Source organism: Rutidosis leptorrhynchoides, chromosome 1, assembly GCF_046630445.1.
Source record: "Rutidosis leptorrhynchoides isolate AG116_Rl617_1_P2 chromosome 1, CSIRO_AGI_Rlap_v1, whole genome shotgun sequence".
In the NCBI taxonomy this organism is placed as follows: Eukaryota; Viridiplantae; Streptophyta; class Magnoliopsida; order Asterales; family Asteraceae; genus Rutidosis; species Rutidosis leptorrhynchoides.
This window is the reverse complement of record NC_092333.1, coordinates 212,212,813-212,224,797: the sequence shown is the minus strand read 5'-3', so window position 1 is coordinate 212,224,797 and position 11,985 is coordinate 212,212,813. Positions and strand designations below refer to the sequence as shown.

At 31.7% G+C, this 11,985-nt stretch overlaps 1 protein-coding gene and 1 non-coding gene across 2 annotated transcripts; both read right to left on the bottom strand.

The window, feature by feature from the left end:
• Nucleotides 1-696: 696 nt before the first annotated feature.
• On the bottom strand, nucleotides 697-4,595 carry LOC139868159 (mitochondrial dicarboxylate/tricarboxylate transporter DTC-like). The gene is made up of 6 exons (XM_071856496.1): nucleotides 4,375-4,595; nucleotides 3,502-3,585; nucleotides 3,251-3,312; nucleotides 2,762-3,123; nucleotides 2,438-2,652; nucleotides 697-1,072 (listed from the first exon to the last, which is right to left on the bottom strand). Exons 1-6 carry the CDS (start codon nucleotides 4,492-4,494, stop codon nucleotides 1,016-1,018), a joined length of 900 nt encoding a protein of 299 aa, XP_071712597.1. The 5' UTR covers nucleotides 4,495-4,595; the 3' UTR covers nucleotides 697-1,015.
• A 3,972-nt stretch (nucleotides 4,596-8,567) lies between these two features.
• Nucleotides 8,568-8,640, bottom strand: TRNAV-UAC (transfer RNA valine (anticodon UAC)). Its single transcript has one exon. It is a non-coding gene; the product is annotated as a tRNA-Val (tRNA).
• Between the last annotated feature and the right edge of the window lie 3,345 nt (nucleotides 8,641-11,985).

Here is an 11,985-nt window from a genome sequence, read left to right as displayed (position 1 = left end):
ATGGTATTAGTCTAATTGTAAATAATTGATAACTTTATTAAGTGGTAAACAATAGTCTTTTAGATTTTTTTTATTCAGTTGATTGTTGTGGTCCGTCTTGTTTTTCTTCAGTTGCTTTCGTTCGTTATATTTTGTCTATTATTAGTAGGTTTTTTGCTTGGCTAATATGTTTGTTTCTCTTTTGATGTTAAGGAGGCTCGCATATAGATATTTTTTTGTTTAGTTGGGTGTTTTTTAAGCGCGGGAGTTCCCGTTTTCCCCTAGTTCTTCACTATTGAGAGCGTTTTCATATCATCATTGATTTTTTTTGCAAACAAAAAAAGACAATAGACTTTCAGCGACAAGTATTTATGGCAACTTGTTCCTTAGAACAGTTAAGATTAGAGACGCGAAATCACAAACATACACAAATCGCTTGCGTCCCAATCATCATTGGTCGAATATTCACCGCTTGCGACTAATAACTCACAAGGTTGCAAGCTTACGTATCCTCGGAATATTGTACGTGACCTGGAATTGGGCCTCACGATCTGATTATTCTCAGTCACGAACCATTTGCAAGTCTTGCTACTAGCGTGATCAAAATAGTAATTTTTTTAATGGGCAAAAGATGATTACCCTTGAAGGAATATATAGATTCAACAACAGCAACAGGATGTCAACTAAAAGAACAATCACTAAACCTTCTTGCAAAAATAAAGTTACAACCCACTCCAAATCCCCAAATCACAGTTTTTATTTGAACAAAATAGCATTTTTAATCAAGACTCCAACCATTAATGTCACTTCTTCAGAGCTGGATTCTTGCTAGTATGTGACAAAAAATTCAAGATAAACCCTACCCTAAAGAATTTAAGTTCAAATGGCTTACAACAATTCTACAGTTCAATACAAAAAAGTATAACCCAATCGACTTTCACAATTTTTAATGGAAGTGTAAGTAACCAATATCCGCAAAAGGTACAACTCAGCGTATTATTTTTGATAGAACGATGTTATCTCTACGTTCTGGAAATTACAAACCTGCCTTCTTCTCCAGCTTCTGAATTTGGTTGAGAAAGATCCATGTCATCTGTCAAGCCATTAAACATTATTTTAGTATTTTACTACAATATGCATGTCAACGATTGTCACAAAGAAGATATATGTTTCATATTAAAATATTTACTTGTAGTGAACCCAACTAAAAAATTATATCCAATTAAACCGTTAGTAGTATATATGATCTGATATATTACATGAAAGATAAAAAAAAAAAAAAAAAAAAAAATTAAAATTTGTACTCCGTATGTCTTTTTGAGATGTACCATATTAATAGCCATAAATAGTTAGCAAATAACCCGTAACCAAAAACACTACTGAGAAAAAAATATCTAATAACCAAATTTAAAAAAGAAAATATACAAATTAATTTAAAAGAGATAAAAAGCATAAATATAATAGAGCCAAGGTTAAAGCATTGTAGGGGCAGGATCAATGGGGAAGTAACCAATCGGGGGGAAGCAAAAAATTTTTTTTTTTCGTTTTTTGAAAAAACTTTGTTCACGAACATTATAGATTGGATGAAAATATGAACATTTAGAAAAGACACTTCGTGATGAATGTTATTATTTTGGCGGGAAAACGATCGACAAAAATAACATTCAAGATAATATTGTTCGTGAAGAATGTTAACGTTTTTTTTTCTTCATGTTTTGTGAAGTAAAATTTAGCCCAATTTAGAGTTTAGGGTTTAGGGTTTGGTTTATTCCATAAACCCAAAACACCAAACCCTAAACCCTAAACCTTAAACCCTAAACTCTAAACCGTTCGTGTTAAAAACTCAATCTAAATCCTAAATCTAAACCCTAAACCCCAATTTTCTAAACCCTAATATCTAAACCCTATAAACCCTAATATCTAAACCCTAATGTCTAAAACCTCAACATACGCTCGAAAAACACGATAATTGTTATATATTACTTCTTCGAGTGTTTTCCCGCCAAAATAAAAACATTTATCACAAAGTGTCTTTTCTAAATGTTCATATTTTCATCCAATCTATAATGTTCGTGAACAAAGTTTTTTCAAAAAACGAAAAAAAAAAAATAAATAAATAATTTGCTTCCCCCCGATTGGTTACTTCCCTCTTGATCCTACCACAAGCATTATAATAGAGTTTTTTCAAAAAACGAAAAAAAAAAAAAAAAAAAAAAAAATTTGCTTCCCCCCGCTTCCCCCCGATTGGTTACTTCCCTCTTGATCCTACCACAAGCATTATAATAGAGCCAAGATTGAATTAGACTAAGCTTGTTGTTTGATTACTTCAAACGACACAATTTAGCACGTCTTTTAGTATTATAGGTATAATTAAGTATAATAAGTCTGATCTCAAAAGTTAACAATTTTGTGATATCAATTTAAATTAAAAATGTGAGTTGTGAGAAAGAGAGGGTACCATGACATGTGGCGCAATCCTAACACAATATACTGGAAACCCTGTATAGAACTTGAAGGGTCCTCCAGCCTTTAGGGTTTTCATTGTGCAGTCTAAAGATCCTGTGTAAGGAAGTTTCCCCTCAGCATCAGGTTGCATCTTTTGTATTTGTGTTTTCACATAATCGAAAGGCAAACTGCATGCTGCAGCAAAAAACCCTGATACAGAGCTAGCACCTGCCACAAAACACACATGAAATAAACCATTTGCCTCAAAACTCACACAAATAAAACACTAATCAAATGATGTTGGAATAACAGGTGTCATCAAGTATTGTTTACGTACCTACAACTGTGGCAGCTTCACCAAAACCAAGATTATCCTTGAAGAACTCAACACTTTGATCATAAGAGGCAAGCATTCCCATGTTCAAGGCCATAGCCCTAACGACTGTGGGACCCGCACCTTTCCAGAGAGCTAATATTCCTTCATCAGCACTAATCTTATACAAAGCTTGGAACGCATTTGTATAGTTACGACGTTGAGCAGCAGGTAATGTTGCATCAGCCTGCATACGGATCAGCGCCAGGTCAGCAGGGCTTCCTACACATGCACCAATCGCTCCAGCAGTCAACCCACACAAAGCTTTCTGATATAAAGGTAGAGGCTTTCCATCATTGGCCTCGAGTGCCTTGTTTGTCAGAATCCTAACAAGTAACCACATAAGATGTTAGGTTAATCCAGCTGTCATATGTCTTGTCTTGCTAACTAATAAAAGTAATTGAATTTAGATGGCATTTAATGTATAGTAGAATATTGAAGTTGAAGTAGTACCTGAATGTACCAAGTCTGGCAGTTGTATAAGTAGCTTGCCTAAGCAACCCAGCAGATAAACCCTGATCAAAACAATACGATTAACACCTAATCCAAACATAGATACACTACTATAATCGTACTATCATACTATATCACAATAAATTTCATTTCTATTTTTCTAGCATTACAAATCACGAAAAGATAGTGTACATTCTAATAGAACCTTACAACCCATTACAAAAAACCGAACAATAATAAAGAGCACAAACATTATAGAAGGCACCAATCCCCTCGTTCTTCAGCATATTCTTTGTCACCGAAACCGCAGATCCTTGCCCCAATTGAATTCTCACCTATAAATATCACATCACGTTAATAACTTAACATAAACCCTAAACATTTCGAATCAATCAAAAACTTATACGCCAATTCAGCATTTCACACAGCTTACCACAGCATATCATACATTACAAAGCATACTCATAATATATTAGAAGAAACTACATTAAAGGAGTTTAGTAAAATTCAATAATTTACAAAGTTACACGTATAATAACAAAATCAATACCAATAACAATTTCAAACCATAGTCAACTTAAGATGTAGATATTAAAACACACATACAAATAGTTACAGACCTTCAAACCATAATACATATCGAATCAACCACATATGTATACGACAATTTTTCGATATTTAAATCCAAACTGCGACAACTTAAACAGATCGCAATCATGATTGACAACCAAATCATAAGATCTAAAAACCCAATGCTATTGAGTTCAGTATAACTCACTATTACAAATATGATAACTAAATTTTTAAATACAACACAGCTTAAATCAACCAAACACCTATGACCTATACAGAATAATTGACGTTTTGATTGAACGTACGACAACAAAACAGATCACAACTGCCATACATTAAGTAGTTTACATATTAAATGAAAACCTATTTATAAGATCTAACAACTAATGTATAAAATATATGATTACATCACTAATAGAGCTAGGTATCTATCAATATAACTACAGATTCACAACTACAATAGCTCAATCGACATATGCAAAACAAGATCTACATCAATTTCAAAACCTAGTAAACTTAAAATGTAGAAAATAGGGTAATTAGGTACAGACCTTGATCATATCGATAGGTTGAATGACGCAAGTAGCAAGCATACCAGATGCACCACCATTAACAAATGGTTTAATCGTCTGCCATACACCACCGATTGGCTTTGCTTTCTCTTCTACCATTTTTCTTAAATTCGAATTTGGGGAAAATTGAGAAAAAAAAAAAAAAAAAATTGGAAGAGAGAAAAAGATATAGATTCAGATGGAAAGCAAAGCAGAGAAAGATGTAATGAATATATGGAAATATTTATATTCCGCCATAAACCCTCATCCCCCTACTACATAACACTCACTAATTTTTTATTTTCATGTTAGTCCCTACGTGCTTTATGAATTTACAATATTGCCATTTCTTTATTGTCTTTATTTTTAATCTTTTAACTTTTAAAAAAATATATATTATTAAATTAAATTATATAATAATTTAATTCTTAATTATTATTAAATATATTATTAAATAATAATAACGGCTCTGGTTATTAAGTCGACAGCAAGTGTCGATTTATTGGCGACTTGACTGACTCTTAGAGCTTAAATTAAATTTTCAGGCAGGATCTAAAACCCAATGAAATTTAATTTTACCATTTTCATGGCATCTCAATTTTATTTTTAATTTTTTTTTATAATTTTCCTACTTATTAGCCGGAAGTCCACTCGGAAGCAATATCTTTATTCGTAGAATAGAGAGATGAATGACTTTATCTACTTTTTAGAGTATTTTCACTCTGGGTGAAAAAATGACTTGTCTTTATTCTCGGATAGGAGAATGATTGTCTACATCTCACCTCCTTCATACATCACTTATGTGGTATTGGGTTTTGCTGTTGTTGTTGTATATTATTAAATAATAATAATGTAATTGTTAATTATTATTAATGATACTAATTATTGTTAATTATTATATATTAATCTACATTGAAGGTATGAGACGAAATTTTTTTTTGGGGCGGGACGCGTGAGACCCACTGGCGTGGGTTAAATGGGACACAATACTTTCACCTTACGATCGGGCCGGGTTAAATATTGGCTCTTTAAGGGCTAAAAATTTGGCGTTACTTGGCAAATGGTGGTGGCGGTTCCGCAAGGAAAGCGATTAACTTTGTGTTTTCATAATAAAAAGCATTTACGGGCGAGACGGGGGTTTGGGTAACTTGACTAACACTCCTCCTATCGATAATAGTTTGGGGTCAAGTTGGTCTTCCATCAGAGCGGTTCACACTTAACTAACCAAATTAAATTTAGACTTCGACAGCTCTTTCTGTAGAATTATTAATAGCGGTGATTCCACTTTGTTTTGGAAAGATAAATGGCTTGGTAATCAACCGTTTTGTGTTAGATTTAACAGAATTTTCAGGTTGGAGTCGAATATGGATGTTGTGATCAGTGATAGAATTTCAAGTCGGGATTCATCTCGGGTTTTCACCTGGAATTGGAGTCGTGAGCCAGCAGGTAGGTCACTTACCGAGCTCAACACGCTGGTCTCGGAAATCAATGCATTCGCCTTTGGCTCCCAAGAAAATGACTCGTGGAAGTGGACAAATCATGGAAGCGGGGTATTCCTGACAAGCAGGTTGACAAAAATTATCAATGATAGACTTCTTGAAACTGCTTTTTCAAATATGCCAACCGCCCGGAATCGTCTTCTACCTCAAAAAATTGAGGTTTTTATTTGGCGAGCTCAAAGAAATCGTCTCTCCGTCAGAACATAATTAGATAAAAGAGGAATAGACCTTAACTCAACAAGGTGTCCCGTGTGCGATTCAGATGTAAAAACTCTAGACCATATCCTTTTTCACTGCTCTTACGTAAAGGACATGTGGTTGCGTTTTGCTAAATGGTGGAATATTGACAATTTCCAAATTCAATCAACGGCGGAGTTAGCTTCGGGTGTTTTGGCACACACACACAACCTGGTGAGTAATGAAATTTGGAAAGCTTGCCTTTGGGTTTGTGCGTCTAAACTATGGCAAAATAGGAACAACAAGCTATTCAGAAATTTGGATTGGTCTAGCTCTTTCGCAATTCAAGAGGTCCAGTCTCGTAGCTTCGAATGGATTTCAAATCGTATAAAAGGACAATCTCTCGAATGGTTAAGGTGGATCACGACGCCTATCTCTGCAAGTGATATTGGATAATTCGCTAGCCTTTTCACCCAGGCTTGTTTCGTTTTCGTTTGCCTTAACGTAATTTACTTGATGTAGATTGTTAGTTTTTGGTTATGTATTGTTCATCCGACCTTACTCTTCAAGGCCTGCTCAATGTAATCTGTATTTTTTCGATTATGTTTTCAATAATGGTTTGCTTTTCTAAAAAAAGAAAATTTATATTTAGTTATCTCACCCTCCTAGTGGATAATTAAATATTCCTTAGCCGGATATTTCTATGTTATCTTTATAGATGTATTCAGGCCCGGCCCAATAGGGGAGCAAAGTGGACATTTGCTCAGGGCCCAATTTTTTAAGGGCCCAAAAAAAATTTTATGACCAGGTCCACTAACTTGCTCCGGCCTTATATTTATTAAATATAATCTGTAGATGATTATTAACAAAATGTTTAGTTAGCTCAATGGTTTAAGGTGCTCATTTAATTTACTCGTCCAAAGGGGCGTGGGTTCAAATCCCATAACTTGCGATACTTTTTATTTGCAATTATAAAGTACTTTCATGTACATGTAGGTAGTAGTATTAAATTAGATCTAATTGAATGCTAGTCATTTGTAAATGAAAAGCTCAACAAATTCCCTGCTTTTTTTAACTTACTCTTTTAAAAGGCCTCAATGTCCACTGACATTCTAACAGTACGCAAAAAAAATTTTTTAAATAGTTTACATTATCGTTAGAGCCTAAAAGTTTTTTTAAAATAGTTTATATTATTTGTTAAGTCTAAGGGCTTTTTTTTTTCTACTTCGCTCGGGGCACTTAAATTTCCGGGACCGGCCCTGGATGTATTTATTTTATTTGGTAACATTGATTATTTATTTTATTATTACTATCATTTAAAGTATGTAAATGTAAATGTAACTATGTTTCTTTATCGTTTCCTCTCGTGTCGATATGTAAACGTATGGTAAATGTAAATATGTAACTATGTAAATGTATGTAAATGGTGAAACAATTGTAAAAGCCGATTGACTCTTTTGTAATCGTTTCCTTCATCGTTTTGATGAAGTGTGTTTTAATAGTATGGTTCCATCTTTGCCGGAAAAAAAAAAAAAAAAACTATGTTTCTTTATTATAGCATACCACATTTTAACTTTTAAATTCGCCGTAGTTTCACTAATTTCATGTGGTAGAAATTGCGTTACAACATTTATAAGATATTGCTTATTGAATTTCTCAATTGTTATGCAGCATTGAGTTTATGTTACGTAAAGTTAGCACCCTTTGCTTGTAAAATATTGATTTCTTCGCCACATAGGGACATAACGGTCATTTAAAAGGTAGCCAAGATTCTTGTGTGGGTATGGGGCCTTCTGGGGCTATCTTTTTGTGATTCCCACAATAACAAGTTGTAGACAGAAGGTGTGATAGGCGATTGTTTCGGTAACACATTCTTGTTTGTAATTAAAGGGTAAATTTGGAATATTCTAATTTTGTGGAAATAATATAAGTGGTCGATTTTATCAAGGACCGTCACCCTTCACAACCCAATGAACCCCAATCACCCATGTTGCAATATGCCAATATCTATGTAGTATTGACCAAAGTTCATACTTAAATTGCTTATTTCAATTCTTAATACTATTATAAATAAAAAAAATCAAAGTTAAGTAGTTAACGTTCGTATATGTGTAAAAACTTATTTCTTCACATCATTCTTATTAAAAAGATAATTTTAATCATATTTGTTGAATAAATAATTCTATATTACTTTGATTAAGGACTTAAACAATAAAAATTAAAAGATGTGAACATTAGACCCTTTATTATGAAGAAATTAGTATATAGTAGATGGACTAGCTATAATGGTAAGCAGTTGGCTCACTTTGTTATTGGGCTTACCCAATTGCCGACCACTATGTTGGCCCAACAAAACATTATTAAAAGATGTGAACATTAGACCCTTTTTATTATGAAAAAATTAGTAGATAGTAGATGGACTAGCTATAATGGTAAGCAGTTGGCTCACTTTGTTATTGGGCTTACCCAATTGCCTACCACTATGTTGGCCCAACAACAACATTATTTAAAATAATTTGTTCCTGTCCGGATTCGAACCGGAGACCTTTTGCGTGTAAAGCAAACGTGATAACCACTACACCACAGGAACTTCTATGTTTGTCTTGTAAAAACGTAATACTCATACTGGTATTAGATTATGTCTTCAAGGAGACCTCAGTTCTAGTTTTTAAATGTTCTTAGTTTTTAAACCATACCGTTCGGCTGATACCAAATTTTAACACTATGATATGATTATGATTTTCCTAGTTTTTAAACCATACCATTCGACTCATACCAAATTCAACTGATACCATTCGACTATGATATGATTACGGTTCTGTAAGTGTAGATTAGTAGATATAAATTTATAAACCGTGTCGAATTAACCGTAAAATTTTAATATTCCCTTTATTGATTTTATTTATTTAAAATTGATATGATATCAGTATTTATTAATTAATGTTGATTTTAATTTATAAATAAAGAATTATTGTAATTGTATACTATTGAAATAACCTGCGAAACCACGTGTTTGTTTAAACAAAACAGTTTAATGATATGTTTTAGGTATTAAGTGGACGTAAATGTTAAAGTCATTTAGTTTAATGACCCGTGGAACTACAGATTCCGATTAAGAAACTTTTCGTTGTTTTTACAAACATATTGATATACTTAACTTGGTCAGAACAAATGAACTACATTTATTCTCCCAGCACTTTCTTTCAATATTCATCACAATTATTATTTTTCCTGTTATAAAAGCTACATTACAATATTTTATTGAGATATTTATTTCACATACATATGTAACGTAATTAATTCCGTAAAAAGAACTCATATTTGAATAATAATAATAATAATAATAATAATAATAATAATAATAATAATAATAATAATAATAATAATAATAATAATAATAATAATAATAATAATAACAATAATAATAATAATAAAGTTTGCTTTAAAATTGAGTATTTATATTTTTAATAATAATTATTAGTAATAACAAATATCTCTTTAATTTTTGTTTTTAAAAAAAAAAACTAAAATACAATTTTTATATGAAGGTTGTACAATATGTTTCAAAGTTTGTACATGTGTTCATGAGGTGTTTTGTAAAAAATTGTACAATTTGTTTTAAGATTTGTACATATGGTAATGAGATGTTTTATCATAAAGTTGTATATAATGTTTCTAATATTGTACATATCTTTATTTTTAAAAAATTTTAAGCTTGGATAATCCTTATTTATGGCATCATTATTTTAGAGATTTATATGATAGTATAGATATGTAGCCCGATTAACATATCATTATTCATTATCATATCTATAAATCGCTATTTTAAAGATTTATGACATCGTTATTTTAGAGATTTATATGATAGTATAAATATTGTACATATCGATGCTATCATATCTATATGTTTTATCATAAGATTTATCTTTATTTTTCAAAACATTTACTTTTTCAAAACATGCCTCCTCTTGGCAGCCGATCGTCGAGAAATTCGACAAAAGGCTCTTAGATTGGATTGCAAAATCCATTCCCTTCGGTGGACGGTTGACACTGATTAAATCTAGACAAAATTTCATTCCTCGTCCCTGAACTTTACATCAAATTTGACTCCATGTTCTTTTTTTTGTGTGCATTCCTCGTCCCTAATGTATCAAAAATCTACATCCCTCGTCCTCCCGTCTACTTTCTGTCAAAACCAGCCGTTACCTCTTATCACGTGCATATCATGTGGGGGTATTTTTGTCATTATTTTTTCTTCTTCTATGATATAAACCCTCAATTCTTGACAATTGAACCCAAATCAATTTAGGGTTTTCTCCCCCTTAAATCGAGCATGTTTTTTCTCCTAATCATACGCAATTAACGATGGTTTATTGTAATCGTGGTATACTTGCAGCTCAACGAACGTCAACAAAACTAAAGAATTCAGATAGGCATTTTTCAGATGTCAAATCAGGTGATTGACCCCTTATTTACGAATTTTGTCATTTGGTTATTTGTTTGTTGTGATTATGTCTATTCTTAATGTCATTGCAAAATAACATCAATTAACAAGCAAAATAACATCAAAATAGCAAATCATAAACATTCAAATGACATCATTACACAAGTACCAATTAACCAAAAGACAGTACACTAGATTGTTCATTACACAAATACCAAATACCAAATAACAGTGTTCAAAAGACTTTCAAATGACATAGTTGAAACACAAACCAAAAGGCATCAAAGACAAACACCTTCAATTACCACCATTTCTAGTTTTTACTTTCTTGTTGCTACCTTTACTACTTGCTCTCTTGTTAGTACCTTTACCACTTGCTTGCTTTCTTTTAAACCCTTTACATGCCTCAGTGTAACCCCTTACATTATGTCCTACTGTTCCACACTGATAATGCTAAAACGAACATATATTTCATAGCATTATCCCTCAAGAAAGACAAGCTTTTGATTGCAATTGTTTTATTTACAAGTGATATTCGTTTAAATAATAAAAGGTGAAGACAAAACACAGATTCGACGATTTGAAGACGCAAACGACCAAAAAGCTAAAAAGTACAAAGTACAATCAAAATGGTTCAAATTATTGATGAGAAACGTCTAAAAATTACAAGAGTACGAGCTGCAAAACGCAAAGTACAAGATATTAAATTGTACGCAAGGACGTTCGAAAATCCGGAACCGGGACCAGAGTCAACTCTTAACGTGCGACGCAACGGACTAAAAATTACAAGTCAACTATGCACATGAATATAATATAATATATAATTAATTCTTAAAATTATATATATATATATATATATATATATATATATATATATATATATATATATATATATATATATATATATATATTATATTAAAACCGTCGGCAAACAAGAAAACAAAAGCATTTGGGCTGGATCCAGCTGGCCATGCGATCGCATGGCCTGGAAGAACAAAACCCATGCGATCGCATGGCCCCAAATGTTGGGTCAGGACTGTGATGACCCGGGAATTTCCGACCAAATTTAAACCTGAATCTTATTTGATTTCGATACGATAAGCAAAGTCTGTAATGTTGAGTCTCAAAAAAAAAAACTTTTGAACTTTATTCATGTAATTATTTAAACCTTTGACTATTCCCGACGATTCAAGAACAATTGCGTGTATATATATATATATATATATATATATATATATATATAAATATATATATATATATATATATTAAAAAGTATAAATACTAAAGATTCAATATCAACTACTATATAATATATTAGATATTACATAATTAATAATACATAAAATCGATATAGTAAATTCAATTATAAGTTAAAATATAAATGTTATATTAATATTATAAATATTTACTTTCATTATTAATATTAGTATTAACGTTAATATTAGTATTTTACCATTTAATCTAATATATAGAATTGATACATCTAATTTG